At 35.8% G+C, this 19,517-nt stretch overlaps 1 protein-coding gene across 1 annotated transcript in view; it reads left to right on the top strand.

Annotated features, from left to right (window-relative positions):
- The window catches only part of NEGR1 (neuronal growth regulator 1), a 949,639-nt gene that overhangs the window by 729,702 nt on the left and 200,420 nt on the right, over nucleotides 1-19,517 (top strand). The window contains exon 6 of the mRNA XM_032640366.1: nucleotides 13,358-13,509. Coding sequence (XP_032496257.1) covers nucleotides 13,358-13,509 — 152 coding nt within the window. The remainder of the gene's footprint in view (nucleotides 1-13,357; nucleotides 13,510-19,517) is intronic.

The raw sequence follows: 19,517 nt of genomic DNA, 5'->3' as shown, positions 1-19,517 counted from the left end.
AAGCACAATTTAAAGAAAAGAAAGAAACGTTACTGAGGATAAATTACTTTCCAGGACCTTTAAATTCTCTTTCATTTATTCTTCAGACCTCTGTGAGGTATGATTTATTATCCTCAATTTACTGATGGCAAAACGGAAACATAAGAGACTTAACCTGTCTAAGAGCACTCACTTAAAAGATGTTGTCGGGACACATTTTAGATTTGTCAACCTCTCAGCCCATGTTCTTTCCCTCGTATACATTGTCATTATTAGTTATCTATTGCGAAGTACAAATCAACCCAAAATTTAGCAGCTTAAAACAGTAAGCTTTTGTTATCTCAGTGTCCGTGGGTCAGGAATCCAGGAGCAGTTAGCGGGATATGGCTCACGGTCTTTGACTTAGTTCCTGTCAAATGTCACCTGGCGCTGATCCTCCAAAGGCTTGACTAGGGCAGGAGGATCAGCTTCTGAGGTAGCTTGCTCACATGTCCTACAAGTTGGTGCCTGTTATTGACTGAAGGCCTCTGTTAATCACCACACAGACCTATAAATAAGACTGCTAGACGTCTTCATGGCAACACAGTTGACTTTCCTCAGAACTAGTGATTCAAGAGAAACCATAGAAGCTGTTCATGATCTAGTCTCAGAAATCTCTATCTTTTCTGCAATATATTATTGGTTATAAAAGGTGACTCTATTCAAAAAGGGAGAGGTAATAGGGGAACATAAATATCAAGAGGTGAGAATCATCAGATGCCATCTTCAAAGATGGCTGTTACATTATCTCCCTCATGGATGATGTAATTGTTTATATATTAGAAATATTAGCTATTTGACCTTTAGTCTATTGCACTGTTTGGGTAAGCATTATGAGAAAGACTAAAGTTATATACTTGTTATTAAGATATCCCTTTGTATAAAATGGTCACTTTTTAACACTATAGTCTCTTTCAGCATGCCTGGCAGGGACAATTCTAATAGGTTAAATTTTACTTTCTATATAAAAACATTTTAAGTATTGGAAAAACTAAAGTTCAGAGTTCAATTACACAGCGAACCAAAATTTTAAACTTTTTTTCTTAATAACAGAGAAGAATGATAAAAAGAAATACACTCCTTATATGCAGTGAAAGGACACTTCAGAATACGCTAAGTAAATAATGTTTTTGATAACATGAAATAAGTTCATCTATAGCTTGAGAGCAGTACATTCACTTAGGATTAAGACCAAAAACATAAACTAAATTTTAATGGACTAACATTTAAATTGCTATTGCAAAAACATAGGTTTTGTATCACTTTGTGGAGATGGTATTACCATCTTGTCTTAGATCAGAATTTTATTATTTGCTTACTTAGTTGAATTCCCTCCTATTTTTTTTAGCTTTCCTCAAATCCAAGCCTGCAACCTAGAAAGACATGCCTTCTTATTTTTTATGATGAGTTTAACTGCTCCAGTCTTATAAAATACTACATACTTTATTCACTTTGCCTATTTTTAGGCAAATGGACAATTGTAGCAATGTCTTTTTAGAATTCTTTAATCACAACAGGGTTTCTTTCTTAATTCTCTGTTATAATTTAAGATAGGGATACAAATGTTACAAATAGGTAAATACAAATTTCATCCATAAGTGAAAAACAAATATGTTATAAAACATTAAAATGATCAATATATCAGTTATAAAACAAACATGTATCTAAAAATTGAATATTTTATATTTTATGATGAGAATTTATACTATTTTGAATTTTTAAGCAATAATTTCAAATTTAATCTATGAATTTTTGTCATTCTTTACAACAAATAACATGTCAGCCCACCTCTCACTTCAGAATCCTGTTAATGGTTCAGTCTACACCACTGCTTCAGAGGAAATATGATGAGCATCACCTTATTGCCTATTGTAAAGGATTTATTATCTATGTGCATAAAACATGCATGCACATGTCACAAAATGTATACAGGTACCACTGAATGGACAGAAAAATGCCAAAATCAACCAGGTAGAGAATGCCAGGTTCACGTTACACAGAAGTATGATGACCTTTTTCAATCAGGTTAGGTTTTCATTTTAGGGAATGGTGATATGTACTATTGGCTTTACAGAGGTAAGGTGAACTTGAGAAATCATAGTGAAGTGGAGTGACCTTTCCTCTCCTTTTTCCTATTCTAGATTATTTACTACTGAATCATCTAGATGGGCCATAAGTTTCATCTGAGTTATTCACTTTGATGAATGAATGTAAGAGGGAGGGTCTTCTTTCCTTCTTTTATTTTCAAGTGGACCAGAAAAATGAGTTAAAATATTTTTCTGTATCTTCAAAGATCCTTTTTCTTTGCTGTTTTTTCATTTAATTTATGTGTGTCAAAGTTATGAATACATCACATTTGTATAACCCGTTATAATTTTCAAAGCATTTTTATATATGGTAGTTTAACAAAATGTGTGCGTTTTTACATTTCACTTACAGTAGAGTCAACTCTTCAAGCTTTGGGTGCTACATAAGAGAGAAAAAGAGAAAGAGATAAATATATAATAGTAACAATTTAAATGACATGGACTTGCTACTCTAAAGATGTACAATAGGAGACATATTCCTTGCTACAACTTCAATCATGCTTCATTCCCACTTGTCTCTGATAGTGTATCTCTCCATTCTAAGTGAGATTCTCAGGTGGAAAATGGGTATCTAATATAACATGGTTCTAAAGCAAAAAGCAACTATTTCACCCAGTGCCCAACCATGGAGAATGATGTAAAGCAGTGGTCCACAACATTTTTGGAACATATATCCCTATGAGTAAAATTTGAAACTTAGCAAAACTAGCAATATATGCATACTTATTTGTAAATTATGTATATGCATTTCTGAACTGGTATATTGCTTACATTAAATGACCGACAACAGATAAAATTTAAAAGATGAGATACAAATGCAACATAAATGGACATTTTATTATTATTTTCTCATACTCCAACAGATCACTTTGTACCCACCTTGAAGTACTTGCCCTCCATTTTGGAGACTCTTGTAAAGTATGTTAGTTTAAAGTAAGGACGTTTAGGGAATTGTCAAGGGCAGTTTTAATGACATGCAACTTTTACCCTACATGCTGATTTTGCAGTCTTACAACACATATTATGTAACTTAATGTACTAACTTACCCATTCCTTGCAAAATTCTAACTAGATTATGCCTGAGAAAAATGCTATCTCATAAAGGTAAAATAACTTGTTGAAGGGAAGTACAGAATGGGAAGTAAAATCTAATTTCAAGGAAAACTTGGGAGGTGATGGATATGTTTATGGTCTTGATATTGATGGTTTCACAGGTGTCTAGTAATTCCCAAACTCACTGAGTTGTATATATAAAATATGTACAACTTCATATACATCAATTATTCCTCAATAAAGTGATTTAAAAAACAATAAAAACCCTAACATATGTATGAAAGGGATAACTGTATAAAAAAATAAATAAAATAAAATACAAAAACTCAAAAAATAAATAAATAAATCTTTAAAAATCCTTAATTTTCTGACACTTGTGTCAAGATATCTCTCTTCTAGATTTTATACCACATTTTTGATTATTAGGAAGAGACTAGAATTATAATTCTCTACACACACACACACACACACACACACAAGCACATGCACACACATACATGCACACACCCCCTGCCCATCACCCCTTTCATCCTCTCATTTGCAAGGCCGTTATTATAAGAGTAGCAGTTACATATTTTGATTTAGAATGGTACTAGAAATAGCCTCTTTGCCACCCCATGTTAAAAATGATCTTCCCTGATGACCTGAGATTTTACTTCTTCTCATTGGGCCCTTATCTGTGAGATAATTTGCAAAATTTGAAAAGGAAATAAATTCCTGTGTTGAAAGAACTTGCATTTCTAATGTTATCTCATTATTATGTATTTGCTTGTTTGTTAGTTTATTAATTTAATCCTGATGATATTTCACTCTTTTTTACAACCAAAGTCTTATCAACACAACTCCATCACCCCTGTGATGACTTGGTCATCCAAGGCCAAGATGATAAAGGGTAAATATCTGAAACAAATGGGAGCATCACAATTACTGGGAACTGGAGAGCACATGTACATGTAAGACATAAATACATATTATTACATTGAAAACTTTGGGCCAGTCAGACAAAGTTGAAAGTGGACCAATTCCAGTTTGCATCTCCTGACTTAGAATTTACAACTTACAAAAATCACCAAAATGAAATAAGTACTAAGAAAACCCTAAGGGAATCCTAAGTCCTTGAAAGTACACAGCCAGGGTCCATTCAACTCAAATCAGAGCATTAACAAGTGCTTCAGGGAAAAGGTAGCTTTTGTGCTGGGCACCAAAGAATGAATAGTATTTCCAAATATCGCAAGGGGTGAAGAATAATCATTAGCAAGAAAAGAATGCAGTCAATTCATCTGAGCATTGTGTGGAGAGTTTTTTATACTCTGGGGTACAGGATGTGAAATATGGTGTAATAGAAGGTAGGTTTAGAAAGGTCTCTTAGGGCAAGACTTGAGGGATCTTAAATGTCATGATAAGACATTTGGGCTGGATTCCATAGGCATTAGGAAGCCATCGGAGGGCTTTGCAAGAATAGTAAAATGATCTACTCCCCATCTTCACAAAATGTTTCTGGAAGCAGTTGGGAGGAATGGGTGGGAAAGATATAAAATATGGCTTAAACTAGGGTATTGGTTGTGCAGTTTAAAAGCAAGAGAGAAAAAAGGTAGTATTTGTATGTTTCAGTGTCTGATTAAATACAAGGAAAGGATAATTTGAAGGTAATTCCAAGTTTTCTATCTCAATAACAAGGTTGAATAGTGAAGTTATTAGCTGAGTCTGGGAGCACAGGAAAAGAGATTTGGAAGAGATCTGAGTGCTGAGTTTGGTTTGGGACATTCTGAAATCGGGTGTTAATACTGGATACACAGTCCACCAGCAAACAGGATTTTGCTTGTGTTCTTAAAATTCATAGCAATATTTCCAAAGTAAATATTTGATCTTATCACTTGGTCCTTGAATCCTTCAGTGGTTTCTTTTTTTTTTTTTTGCGGTACACGGGCCTCTCACTGTTGTGGCCTCTCCTGTTGCGGAGCACAGGCTCCGGATGCGCAGGCTCAGCGGCCATGGCTCACGGGCCTAGCCGCTCTGCGGCATATGGGATCTTCCCGGACCGGGGCACGAACCTGTGTCCCCTGCATTGGCAGGCAGACTCTCAACCGCTGCGCCACCAGGGAAGCCCCAGTGGTTTCTGATTGTCCCTAGAATCAAGTCCTAACAGCACAGCATGGCATAGGAGGCCTTTGTGTTCTAGCACCTGTTGACCTCTCTGGCTATGAATCTTGCCATTCTGCTGTCTCACAATAGGGGTTTAGCCATCCTGAAATATTTAATTCCCAAACTGTGACATGATCTCTGTCTTTCAAGCCTCTTTATATGTTGGCCGCTTTGCTTATAAGCCCCTTCCACATACCCCAACCCTGACTACCTTTGACTGGCTGCCTTCCACTAGGCCTTTAGTCTCAATTCAGATGTCACCTTATCTCAGAAAATACCCTGAACCTTTTCTCCTAGAAGAAGAAGCTCTCCAGATGTACTCCTATTTGCTCACCTCTGTCAAAGCACAAAGATGCTGTGTTAACCCTCATGTTCACAGCATCTAACGTGGTGTTTGGAACACACTCTGTTGCAAGAAAGCATTGTGGCCTTTTCATATTGATAAAGTAGAGCCATTCTTATTTTAATACACTTTCAAATTGATAAGAGAATATTAGAATTGCATCATCCCCTTAGACTGAGGAACACTGTAAACCCAATGTGTGATTACAGAAGAGAAGCTGGTATATGTTGCTCAATTCTGACTCCCCAGGATTTCTTCTTTGTGAACGTGGTCTCTGCAAAGTGGTTGTGTTGGTATATTGTGGGATGAAATTTGACATTAAAATCATGAGCACATTGATATTAGAAAAGCAGTTCAAGCAGAGAGGAGAAATCTAGTCAAGGCCAGGTTGTCAGGGATACAGGACTCACTGCAGTCAGGGAGATTGACACCTGCACTGTAGCCTTTGTTTATTTGATGTAGGGTTAAAAGGCAATATCCTCCCTGTGCAAATCAATCTGTCACAAGTAAGGCAGCCCAAAGGTCTCTAATCTAAAATTATTAATTTCATTAAAATTCATTAAATAAATAAGACATACATTTTAAATAGGCTAATAAAGTCTAAAATCATTAAAATGTCCTAACATATTATAATAACATTAATTTATTCAAATGTACAACTAAAGATAGATACCCCTTGGGGCTAAGACAGCGATGCATGATATTCTTCAGTCTGTTCCTGGGAATAAATGATACATTGTTTTTGAGCCTTAAGTGCCAAGCAATACAGTAAACCAATAGGTTGCTATAGCAGCATGTTCACATAAATTTTCATTTCTCGCTGGTTTCTAGCAGTTCCTACTCCTCCCTCTTTTTACTTTCTTTTTTTAAATTTACCTTACACATCTGTGAAAAGCCTAGATGAGGTTGATAATGTGCATGTAATTGATACTGAGTTTGGCACATCTTGAAATCATGATGCCATGATCCTTTCAGTCACTCTCCTAGATCTTTTCTTTAAAAATAATTTCCTGTATGCTCAATATTTTAATATTTTCCTGCCCTCTGAGAGGAAATGTATCCGTTCTAAGAAACAGACCCTATCATTGAACAATAATAACACCTATCATATATCTAGTGCCTACTGCATTTGATATATATATGTGTATATATATATATATATATATGCATAGATATTACAATTTATATGTTTAAAAAACATTCTTACATCAACACTTTGAGATTGGCTTCATTTTTCCCATTTCACAGATGAAAAAAACTAAGCATTAAAAAAAAGTAAAGACATAATTCATTCAGTAGAACACGCAATAATTACTTACTGTGCAACTATTAAGTGCCTAGCGCTCTACTACATATTTAGAGTACAATGAATAACAAAACCAACCAGGATCCTTGACTGAATGGAGTTACACTCTAATGCAGAATATAGAACATAATCAAAAGTCACACAAATATATGAAAACTTGCAACTGAAATGGTGTTACAAAGAGACGTATTTGATGTTATAATGATGATTTGACCAAGTCAGAGAGAACACAGTAAATCCATAGCATCACTAGAATTTGGACTTTAGAGACAATTCTGGACTTAAAAATATTGCATTCTTGACACTCTTCTACGTTTTATTTTTTTCTGTCATTCTTGATATAGCATGCATATACACTGTGGGGAGAGATTTACTACCACCCAAATATTTAGTGAACCTAGGGGAAGAACAACAAAAGAGAATTGATGCTGAAGGTGTGTGTGTGTGTGTGTGTGTGTGTGTGTGTGTGTGTGTGTGTGTGTGTGTTTGTCAGGGAAGGTAGCCTGAGGAGGGAGGTGAAAGCCCACTTCATGCTTCTCATCTTGGGACTGTGAGTAGTCTGAAAGGCTGACTCCATCGGAGGCTAAAGACACCTGCTGTAAGATGCTGCACTGATGGACAGAGTTAAGCCCATAATAGATGGTTAAAAGGCCTCGAGTCCAGGGAAATCTCCAGACAGCAGGCTGAACTGGACCCTACATTTTTGTTTGACTTTCTACCCCATTAGTTTCACCTTATGGATTGAACCTGGCTTTCCTGGCATGAATGCCACATAGCACTTGGTTATTTAGCTCCACTGGTTTTATTCCCTGGTTTAACTTGATTTCCTTCAACCAAGCATGATTTCTGACTTGTCTCTCCAAACTCAAATACAATATCCTGGTTTCTACTTGGTGATCTGAATATATCAATTGCTACTTTGGGGGGATACCAATAGTCAGAAGACCTGGATTTGAATTTTGGTTCTACCACTTATCAGATGGTAGAAAATAAATTTACTTAATTTTTCTAAATTTCTTTTTTTCTCATCTGTAAAATGGGACTAATAATGCTTACCTCCTAGAATTGCTATGAAGATTAGTTGATATACATTTGAAAATGCTTAAATGTCAGTTTTCCACACTCTTAACCCTAAACTTTTTTTGTACAATGTTGAAATTTTTATGTTAGATTACTTCAGTCATAAATGTGTTGAGAATAGCTAACATTTTCTACATACATAAAACATTCCGGCTCACACTGAAAAGACAAGAAATACAGTCATGAATTCAAAGCCAAATATATACCTAAGCTGGAAATTTATCATTGAGAGAGGCATTATAAGGTGTGTTGTGCAAGGACCTATATGCCACCTCAGTGTCATCTTCAGATTTTCAGGTATAGCTAAGGCCCTTTAGATAGTAACTGTGTCATATTTGTCTTTTTTCCTTTGGTTCCTAAATCAAGTATAAGAGGCATTTAATCATCATTTGATAACTAAATTGAAATTCATTTCCATTAAGACCATACCAGAATTCTTACTATCACCCATGACTTTTTCTAAAGCTCTTTTTTTGAGTTATATCTTTAGTTCATACTACTTCTTGGAACTCCCACAAGCTTGAAATCTAATGCTGGAAGTAATGTTCCTTTTCTTTGTAAATATAACTCTTATGACTCCAGAACTACTTACCTTCCCCTACTGTCTTCCATCTTTCCTATGCTACCACCCAAAGATCAATTAATAAGACTGTATTCATCTTATCCAGTTGTACAACATGATATATTATTATTCTATTCTTTTGCAATTCTAGTCTGATAAAAGATCTATTATCATTCAAGAACACCTCTCCCACTCCGGTTTCAAGTTGTTTTAATACAGTGTTGTTGTCTGACACACACATGTTTCCTATACCAACAATGAAGGTGACTATTTGCACCTGAAAGTTTGTTTATCTAGAAATATCTATTGTTACTCCTGATCTGGGAAAGCAGATAATAAACAATAGTCCCAAAATGTGTAGTGAGGCTGGATTTATATAGAAAATGAATGAGGTCAGGTTTAGCTGCTTCATTTATTTTTGCACCCTCAACAATCAGTGCCAATGGCTATGTGGTCAGTTTTGCTGTTGTTATGTTGTGGCCAACCTAGATAGTTACTGCCTAAGAGAGGTTATGATTGTGAAGCTTGTTAACATTTCATGTGTCAGAAATAGAAGTACCGTCATTATTAGTATGTTTTCCACGTGGTGCTTCTGACTGACACTAAAAAATGTAAAGAACTATTCTAATTCAGAGCTAGTTCGTTGGCCAGGTTATGTCAGTTATGAGTTGGCTGCATCTGCTGGCAAAGCAAATAGCTTGCAGTGCACGGATTTATGAGACATTAGCAAAAGACAGAAGAAAGGAGAGGGAGGGCAATGGTATTCAGTATGTGTCCTAGTCCATTTGAGCTACTATAACAAAATACCACAGACTGAGTAGCTTATAAACAAAAGAAATTTATCTCACAGTTCTGGAGGCTGAAAGTCCAAGATCAGGGTGCCAGCATGGTCCAGTGAGGGTCCTCTTTTGGGTCCCAGAATTTTCATTGTATCCTCATATGACAGAAGAAGCTAGGGATCTCTCTGGAGCCTCTTCTATAAAGTACTCATCTCAACCATGAAGCCTCCTCCTTCATGACTTTTAAGCACCTCACAAAGACCCCACCTACTAACCCCATTGTCTTTGGGACTTAGGATTTTAATGTATGAATTTTGGGAGGACACAGTCAGATCAGAGTGGTTTGAAACAAACTCCTATTGGAGGCAGAGGGTAGAGGACAGCAGAGTCCACAGTAATAGAAGAATCTTATATACATGGGGTCCACTGAATGGTAAAAATGCAAAAAATAAAAATGACCAGGCATTTCTAAGCAACCACTATATGCTTCTGATCTCCTGCTGAGGAAAGGAATGCCATATTTGATTCCTAGCTTATTAGAATTTGTTTCTCTCTTTTTGAGGGTAGGGGCTATAAGAAAACATCTCTCATTCTATAATCTAAGTCTGTATAAGAACCATTCTTTTATAACTTTAAAGAGTTAAGTATTTAGGAAAAGAGAGAATGAACTCCTAAAAAGACAACATTCTGGATTTAGTTCCCTGGTTTCATTGCAAGCTGTGTTGTTAACTATTGCTTGAGTTGTCACTTTCAGATTTCACATCACTGATACAAGGAAGTCTGGTTTCAAGCAAGTCTGGGATAAATAGGAAAAATCCAGTGGGACAAGGGTCATCCTGTGAATAGGCTCATGTGCACATGCCTGAAGCCTGTCAAGGATTTTCTTTAACACAGAATAACAATTCAGTTTGTCAAATACATGTTTGATAAAAAAAGAATGATTTTCTTTTCAGAAAATATAATTATATCCAAACATATTAGGATAACTCTGTTTCATAAAAAAAGCATTATCAGTTAAAGAGCTCTTTTCTTATTTGTTTTTAGTCAAGGAGTGAAATTACATTAGGGTCATACATGATGGGATTTCTAGGCATGGTTCAATTTTTTTTGTATCTAACACCTAAGGGTAGACGTATTCATCTTAAAAGGGTCCCCACAGTGACTAAACCACTCGCTGTTGCAAACACCTGTTTATATATCTGATTCTTCTTGAAAGATCTTCAAAGATTATGTGCTGTCCAGCTTAGTCCCTAATCACCTAGTATAGAACTCATCTTTGTAGTAAGTAATGACTATTTTCAGAATTGGTTTAAATAGCTGAGAAACCTTCCATCTACCACTACCCCCAGGATGCCTGTAGGAAAATCACAGAAATACACCTTCCGGAGATATATATCATCTCAGAAGTCTCTCTCCCTCTATGTCAGCTTTGGAAATGCTGTCCCAGTCATCTACCAGGTGAAGACAGGTTCTTAAATGGTGCTTGATGAGTCAGTACTTCTAAAACTCCCAACTATGGAAGAAAGGAAGCTTTGGACTCTTCCAGTCATCTCAGAGAGATAATGTCCTCTAGAGGAAGAACATTCCCCCAGAGAAGATGCTTTCCTTTTTTTTTGACCATAATCACCTGCCAGGCTGATCGCAGCAGCAGGAGTTACTGCTGCTAGAGTGTGACTGATGTGCCACTTTGGTAAGAATTCACATAACACTGCTGGACATGGGCCAGGAATGGGTCTGCATGCACAGAGCATGGAGGCACTGCATGATTTAGCACCATCTGGGGCTTGCCTTCAGACACATTAAAGGGCAGAGAATTGGAACCCAACTCAGAATGACAGTCATAAGGAACATAAGCAAACAGTGCTGTGAAGTAACTGATTATACTCCCTTGATATTTCCTCCCCAGAGCCTAGGCAAATGAAGACCCTAACTAATCTTTTCTCAATTCTTTAGTAGCAAAATGAATCTTGGTTTTGGGAGATGGGGCACAAAAGGGATTTAATAGTCTTGGGAGTTGCTGAGTCCTCTGGAGAATGTAGCCATAGCAGAGACATGGGCAAATTGATTTAAGCCATAATGCTGAAGCTTGCAGGACAGTGAAACTGTGAGTTTTTATACATAACATATACTAATTGGTTAAAAATAAATGTATTGATGTGATGCAGAAAAATAGGCAATAACCATTGTGGTATTTTAGCATAAATATTGATAGATTTGCAATATGAGACAGATGACTAAATGCTGTCATATCCTTGATATTTGATAACCTGTTTTCTTGTGTCAGAGTTGGAGGTCATTAGGTTTATCGCTCAAGTTAAAGTTTTTTAATATTTATTCAACTCAATGTTTTATTAATCTGATTAAAGCTTGAGTTTTGGATAAGCCAAATTCAGCTATTACATGAAATACAAATAATTCCCAGATGATCAAACATGGTTGCTTATTTTAATCTGCATTTAACTACAGTATATTTTATCTAAATTCAGATGCAAGTCACATAACATAATGCAAAGGAGTTCAACCTAAACTCTCAGGGGAATGCCATTTATTAGCATCTTCATGATTAAAGAAATACTTAGTACTAAGACTTGAACACATTAAAGAAGAAAAGCTAACTGCCATTTGAGCTATGAGCTTACATATCTCATATTGTGATCAGTACATTTCTTTCACAATAAACTTTGGGGTTAGTTAGGGAGAAGTTATTATTTGGTTGGCATCTCATTGTAGCAGAATTCATATTTAGAGAGAGAATTTTTTGACAGGGCCACTGAAGGGGACTTAACAATCCCTGTGTTGTGGGGATGTCACCTGAACTCCATTGACCTATGAACTATGTATTATATATCCGAGATACCACTATTAAAGTGCTATGTAGAACTCAAATATAAAATGAAGTATGTCCATATGGCCTTGCCTTTTAAGAAATTTAAAACAATTCAGTTTATTTGAGTAGACTTGTATGTATGGAAACTGCTAGAGAGAACAACACAAGAATATGGTTTTGGTTTTATAAATTCTACAACAATTTGGAGAGCAACATGTAGAGCAAGAGGCAGAGACAGAGAGAGAGGAGAGTCATTTAAGGAGAGTAGAGTAGAAGAGATAGGACACAGGTCAGACTTAAATGAGGAGGGAAGGATCTGGTTCTCAGAGATAAAAGGGAATGGTGGCCATTGGGGGAAGGTTCAGGAAAAGTGTGAAGCAAAAGCGAGACTGTCAAGCATTGAAAACAGTAGAGCTATGCCAGCGTATCTGAGAGTAGGGGCCTCTGCTGGTAAATCTGGAGCGAGAATGTTGAATAGTCGGGGTGGAATCAGGTAAAACTGAATCCTATATGGAGGCCCAGAAAGGTTAAAGGAGTTTCCAAAACACATTAGTAAAGTGTGGCAAAGATAAGACTCAACTTTAAATACGATCCTCAGTATTATACTGCAGGCTTTTTCTAGGTTTAACAGCAAGTCATCTGTCTGGGTTATATCTACAAAGTAGCAGTAAATGTTGACCCTGGACTCAGAACCATCCCACCACAGTTGTAGGATTAACTTTCATGAAAGTTACCTAATAATATCATCTGAAATGGCCTAGACATATTCTAGCCAACTTTTTAGAAATCATGAGTTTGTGTTTTTAAAGGAATCGTTATATTTAATTCCCTTTACTTTTTCTTGACTTTAGCAGTTGAGATACCATTGCTGTAGTGTGTTTAATTTTCTAAAATACAAGTCAATGGATGAATAGGACATGTGGCTATCTAAGCTTGGTTTGTTATATAGCACAAATAATCCCATGGGAACAGTCTACCGCTGTCATCAACCTCTCTTCCCTAATATCTACTACTGTAAGGAAATATAATTGCACTATTATCATGTTATATGCTAACAGCAGCATGGTCAAAACTGTCTATGTGTTGCCATGACAACCCCATCTAAGATAAAAGTGGTATTCACAACACGTATTTACCTAGAGTTTATTTTTGTCCTTTAGGCTCTTCAGTGGCCAACAAGGAATTATTATTCAGAATTTTAGCACAAGATCCATTCTCACTGTTACCAATGTGACACAGGAACACTTCGGCAACTATACTTGTGTGGCTGTCAACAAGCTAGGCACAACCAATGCGAGCCTGCCTCTCAACCGTAAGTAACACAGTGTTGCCAAAATGCTCCCAGGGCCTTTTGGCTCCTATCTATAGAGCTCAGCCTGATGTGACATGTTCCTTACACAATATCCTTACACAGGAAATTTGGCCCCCAAATAATCAGGGTGTTGGAGAATTTTATAATCCCTATAGAATTCCATATGTGCTTAGAAAAATATCTTAGATCTGAGAAAAGGGAAAAATCACACAAATAATAGGATCCACTAAAAATGTCTTCTGACTGAAGACAGTTGGTTTGGTAGAATTTAGTTTTTGTTTTGTTTTTAAAAATGTGTTATATTTCAGCATAGATTAATTTAGATTGAATTTACTCTTGGTTGGCTTTCTCTAGATGTTTATCTTGAGATAGTGAGAATTTCACATGCCATAAACAAAATAAAATAGTAAGTAAATGATCATGGACAAAATATTTTATCCATATAGATAATGTTTTTACTCAAAAGTGTATTTTGAAATACAACTTAAGGTTTTACTAAAATAGGTACTTTATTTCTAATGCGTCTTAGTTCTGAAGGACTAGAAATGAAAAAAGAAGAGCAAACACAAGAATTAGTGGAAGGGAAAGAAATGTATGTTAATGTTTTCTCCTACAATTAGTTTTAGTGCTTTCCAGAAGCTGAGTAATCAACAAATTGTTATAACCATAAAATATTCCTGATATTGAAGTGGAGTGTTTCTCAAAATGTTCACAGAAAACTATAGAGAATACACTATTTTTTCAGTTCCACAAAGTTATCTGAACCATACTGATCTTTGATAATTTATATTTTTATAGTAACCTGACATATGTATATTTATGTTATCATCCTGTGTTAGTAAACTGTCTCTGAAAAATGCAAATACTGTGAGTTCATCACAGACATGATCATTTCTATTTTGCAGAAATGGGGAACGGGATATGTAATATCCTTACTGTTTAAAAACATACTATAATAAGAAGTTTCATGATTTATGAACTTTGAATTGCCATGATTTAAGAAACTCTGTTGTTAAATAAAATATATCAGTTGGTTGTTAATAGAAAATAATCATTTGAAAATGATTTGTGCTATATGTACTTTTAAAACATCACATCATTTATTATTCCAGCTTAATATTACGAAGTATTTCTTAGTATCCCGCACTCTGAAAGAAAAGCATTGCTTGCTGTGCAATAACCAAAGTATAATATACTTGCTTCAGTTTCTTCCATGAGAATTATTTATTTTGTGTAATTATGAATAATATCATTGAAAATATTATAGAGCAGTATGAATTCCAATTTAATGTAAATATTGATACTTCTTTTGGTATGTTATTAATATTTTAAATGTTTTAAATATTCAAGAACCTGAAGGAGTAAATGAATTAAACAAAATAAAGACAAATTTAAGGCTTAATAACACATTAACTTTTTCTATTTAAATTTCTAAATCACACTCTGATTTTCAAAACCGAAGCATTAATGACTGTGACGAATTAGGAACAATTATCACTGATCTGTTTGCTTTACCCTGGCAACCTTAGTGCAGTCCTCTGGATATAATGCACTGCTGAAAAGGCTCCTAAATGTGGTATCTTCAGAACGGACTCTAATTGTCTTCATTTGCCACTGGCTTTCTGTAGGTAGAAGTGCTAAGAATTACTAGTGCAATTTGATTATTTCGTTAAGAAAGACATGCAAATCTTGTCTGTAATTTTGAACACAGCCCTGAAGTTTGAAGAAATATCTGTATATTCAAAACTCTTGTATGACCTCACCGGAAACTCTTATTGCACTAAGCATTTCTATTTTTATTACTTTTGTATAGTTTTTATCTCTCCACCAAATTATATTTGTTGAGAAGACAGTATCAATATCTGATTAATCATTTTATCTCCCATATCGCTATGCACAGTGTCTGCTATTTAATAGACAATTAGCAAATCTTTAGTGAATAAGTGAATTAGTTAAACATTGAATAAGTGATGGAATGTATCATAAATAAATGAATGAATGAACTGAGTTTTAGCTGTAGAATGTGTATTATAATCTCTAGCTATACAAGGCAATATCACAGTGATGACAATACTTATTGTGAGCTTACTATAGAATAGATCCTATTCTAATCTCTTCATATGGATTTGTCCCTTTAATACTCATACAATCCAAAAAGGTAAATTCTGTAATTCCCTTCTTACAGATGAGGAAAACAAGATGAAGAGAGTTAAAAGCTTGACCAAAGTCAAATTGTTCATAAGTGGCAAAGCAAAAATCTGAATCCTGACAGTCTGGGTTCAGGGCCTCAGCTTTTAACTTCTATGTTTCACTGTCTCCCACTATGATAAACATAAAACCATCGATGGAGATAAATTTTATCATTTGCAACATATTTTGGAAAGATATACCTCTACATGTAACATGCTTGCCCTTCTTAAGGTTTTTATGAACTTAAATAATTTAAGGTGCTATTCTTCAATAGATAAAAACTCTATTTAAATAAATGTTTAGAAATAAACATCATCCACCAGATATAAAATTTAAGTAATATGAAAGATGAATGGGGTTAATGTTTGACTGAAAAATTATTAAAAATGAGACTCAGAGACATTTAAACACACATTTTTATGGGATTTTAAAACTCCTTGGAATGGTATAGTTATCCAACACAGGCATTGTAAGTCTTCATTGAAATCTTCAGCTTTCTTAAAGTTCTTATGAAACTAGCTGGAGAGAGCAATGTGTCCCTTAATAAGAATTCCTGTCGTATATTCACAAGGTCTGTGGATGGGAAGGTCTTCAACCTCTAAACTGATCCAAAACTAGTGGCCAGTCCTAAGCTGATCTAATATTAGCCTATGACCTGCTAAAGAATTTTTAAAAATCTTTTTTTGACTATCAGCCCTTTCTATAGTCAAGGGAGTGTGTAAAACTAACTCACCCATCTTCTAATCTAGGAGAAAAGAGTTAAGCTCCAAAGAGTCTGCCACATGTGTCCATGATGATATGTGGAACATACCATGAGTAAAAAAAAAAAATCATATTTTCATGATTTGTATCCATGAATAGTTAATATGCTCAAAGAGAAAGTAATCATAAATGTGAATCTCCTAGTATAGTGCTTATACATAGCAAACACTCTATTGAGTATTATCCACTGAGAATCAGATCCCCATCTATAACTATTTAGGATAAATCCTAACTCTGTTACAATCTACTCCTGATTTGTAATAACCTACATTTTCCAGATCAACAAGAAAGCAAAAGGCAAGAAGTTGTAGTTAGAGTCCTGCCATAACTAAGATCATCCAAAAAGGAAAGTAGCACTTTTTGGTGTATAAATGTGTGTGTGTGTGTGTGTGTGTGTGTGTGTTTCACATAAAGGGAGACAAGCAGGTCATAATGTGAACCACAGTTCTACTGCATATAGTTGTGAGATTTTGAGTAAGTTACCTAAATGCCAAAGCTTCAGTTACTTCACTTATAAAATGAGAGCAATAATAGCTCCCACCTACGGGATAAAAATTAAATGGGAGGATGCATGTAAAGCACTTAACACTTAGCCTGGATCAAAGTAAGCATTGAATAAATGCTAGTCATTGTTATTATATCACATCCCCAAAGAACACTCAGTTCAATTGTTTTCAAAAACTATATATAGATGGCTGAACTTATTTGATGACTGACTGTCCAGTACTTTACTGAGGGTTTAGAAAATAAGTTGTCATTGGCAAGCCAGGGAGAAGGCATGCAAATTTGATATAATGTCCCAACTCTAGCTCATAACTTAACCTCATCCCTTGCTCAGTGCATGAACCAGACTTTATGGCACTAATTCCAGGTTAAATATGATGTTCACAGCATAGAGTTTCAGACATCTAGGAGATTTAAAGAGTAAAAGCAGAAGTAAAACGATTGTTCTATGAGACTCTGATCATTTATTCAATAGCAATATTCATTCATCAAATATATATATTGACTGCCTACAATGTACAAAGCACTCTGCTAGATGTTAGAACGAAAAGTATTCATAGAAAGGGAACTTGCTCAAAGAGTTCTCAAGTGAATGAGCAGAGAGGTACAAGAAACAGATAACTGTAATGCAGTATAGTCAACAGTAGCATACAAGGGCAGAGAAGAGCCACTTAATCCAGTTTGAGGGCCATGAAATGACTGTCATCTAGAGTAGGTATATCACCATATGAATTATAACTAAGCTAAAACTCAAAATATTATTTTAGCCATCATTGTCTTATTTTCAAAGGCAGAACTTTGCAGAGTACATTCAACAACAATCATAAGCACAATGTAGTGACACAGATGAAAGAATGATATACTCAGTCTTAATGACTCAGGGCAAGCTATAGAGGAGACCCTTGAAATAAGGATGTGATTGGGTTGAGCCTGGGTGTGGGAATGGGAGAGAGAAAAATACTCCTGTATGGAACAGCTCATGTAAAGACATGGCAGTATGAAGCAATCTAATACATTTGAAGACACGGTAGTATTTTAATATGGTTAGAGTAAAAGGTGGGAGAAGAGAATGTTAACAGATGAGACTGGACAAGTTGGGGGACTTAGGACAGAAAGGACTGCAGATGAGTTTGGACTTTATCCTTCTGGTTTTGGAGAGCCACTGAAGCATTTTAATAAAGGAAGGACATAAACTGATTGAGTTTCTGAAACACTTTCTTAGGCAATGTGGAGGGCCAACTGCACAAAAAAGAGTAACAGAGATGAGAGAGATAATTAGGACAGTTAATGACCAAATCTAAAGAGAATGGGAAGGAAATTGTGGGAACTTAGATAACTTCCAAAGTTTAGTTTGGGTGACATTAACCAAGCTAGAACATAACAGGAGGATTAGCCATTTTATATTTGGGGAGAAGGTGGAGATTGAAAAAGAGAAATGTTTTTAACTTTAGACATACTCAGTTGGAGGCAGTGTCCAATAGGTAGCTGCACTTTATAAAGTCCAGGATGGAGATATGATCTGGAAGCTCTCAGCATGGACGTGGTAGTTTCCACTCTGAGAGTAAATAAGATTTCTCTTGAAGGACACGTGGAGTGAAAAGATGAGCAAAGACTGAAATCCAAGTAAAATCAGCATTGAGGAGTGAGGAGAGAAAGAGAAGCCTCCTGTAGAAGCATGTGGATTCAGGGTGGATGGAGATGCCAGAGGAGGACAGTGCCACGGAAGCCTTGGGAGTAGACCTGTCCGCAAGAGAGAGGGTCAGCAGTGTCTGATGCTACATCGGGCCAGAGAAAGTCTGAAAATCAGCCACTGTCTCTGACAATTGGCAGCTACTGGTGATCTTTGCCAAAGCAGTTTCTATAGAAAACTGGGAGTAGAAGCCAGATTAAATTTAAATAAGTAGATTCAATTTAACAAGCTGATGAAGAAATAGAGACATGTGTACTAAATACTCTTTCTGTAGGCTAGGCTCTGAAAGGAAGAACACAGACTGATGATCTGCCTTGATGTCCCATCAGCTGGCCTGACGTGGGCTTCTTTTCTGATGAATAGGCCTAATGGTCAGGTGTATATCAACAACTCCCTGACCTGCAAAGATGCAGCACTGTAGCCTTTGGTGAACAATACTTCGCACGCTTTTGCTTTTTTGCAAGCCTCCCTCATTCTAGTTTCTTAGCCTCTTTTCTCACATCTTTCTCGGGCCCCAGAGAAGCAAGAAATGGTTTTGATTTAATATGAAGTCACCTTAAATTCTTTTGCCTTCCGTGACCTATAGACTTTAGACTGTAATTGTAAGAGGAGCTGTCATTCTAAGCAGAGATGTCAGTAATTTCATCAATAGAATTACTTCAGGTAGAGAGTATATACTTTTTCAAGTAAGGGGAAAGCAAAAGTTATGGGAAAAAACTATAGAAGAGCTAGTATACAATGAATTCCTCATCCTTTAGATTACGTGTCCAGAAATTTCTGAAGTATGTCTGCGTTATAAAAAGTCTCTTTGTGAGAGAGAGGTAGAGAAAGAGACAGAGACAGAGAGAGAGAGGGAGAGAGA

This window comes from Phocoena sinus, chromosome 1 (genome assembly GCF_008692025.1).
Source record: "Phocoena sinus isolate mPhoSin1 chromosome 1, mPhoSin1.pri, whole genome shotgun sequence".
Lineage (NCBI taxonomy): Eukaryota > Metazoa > Chordata > Mammalia > Artiodactyla > Phocoenidae > Phocoena > Phocoena sinus.
This window is presented reverse-complemented; position numbering and strand designations above follow the sequence as displayed.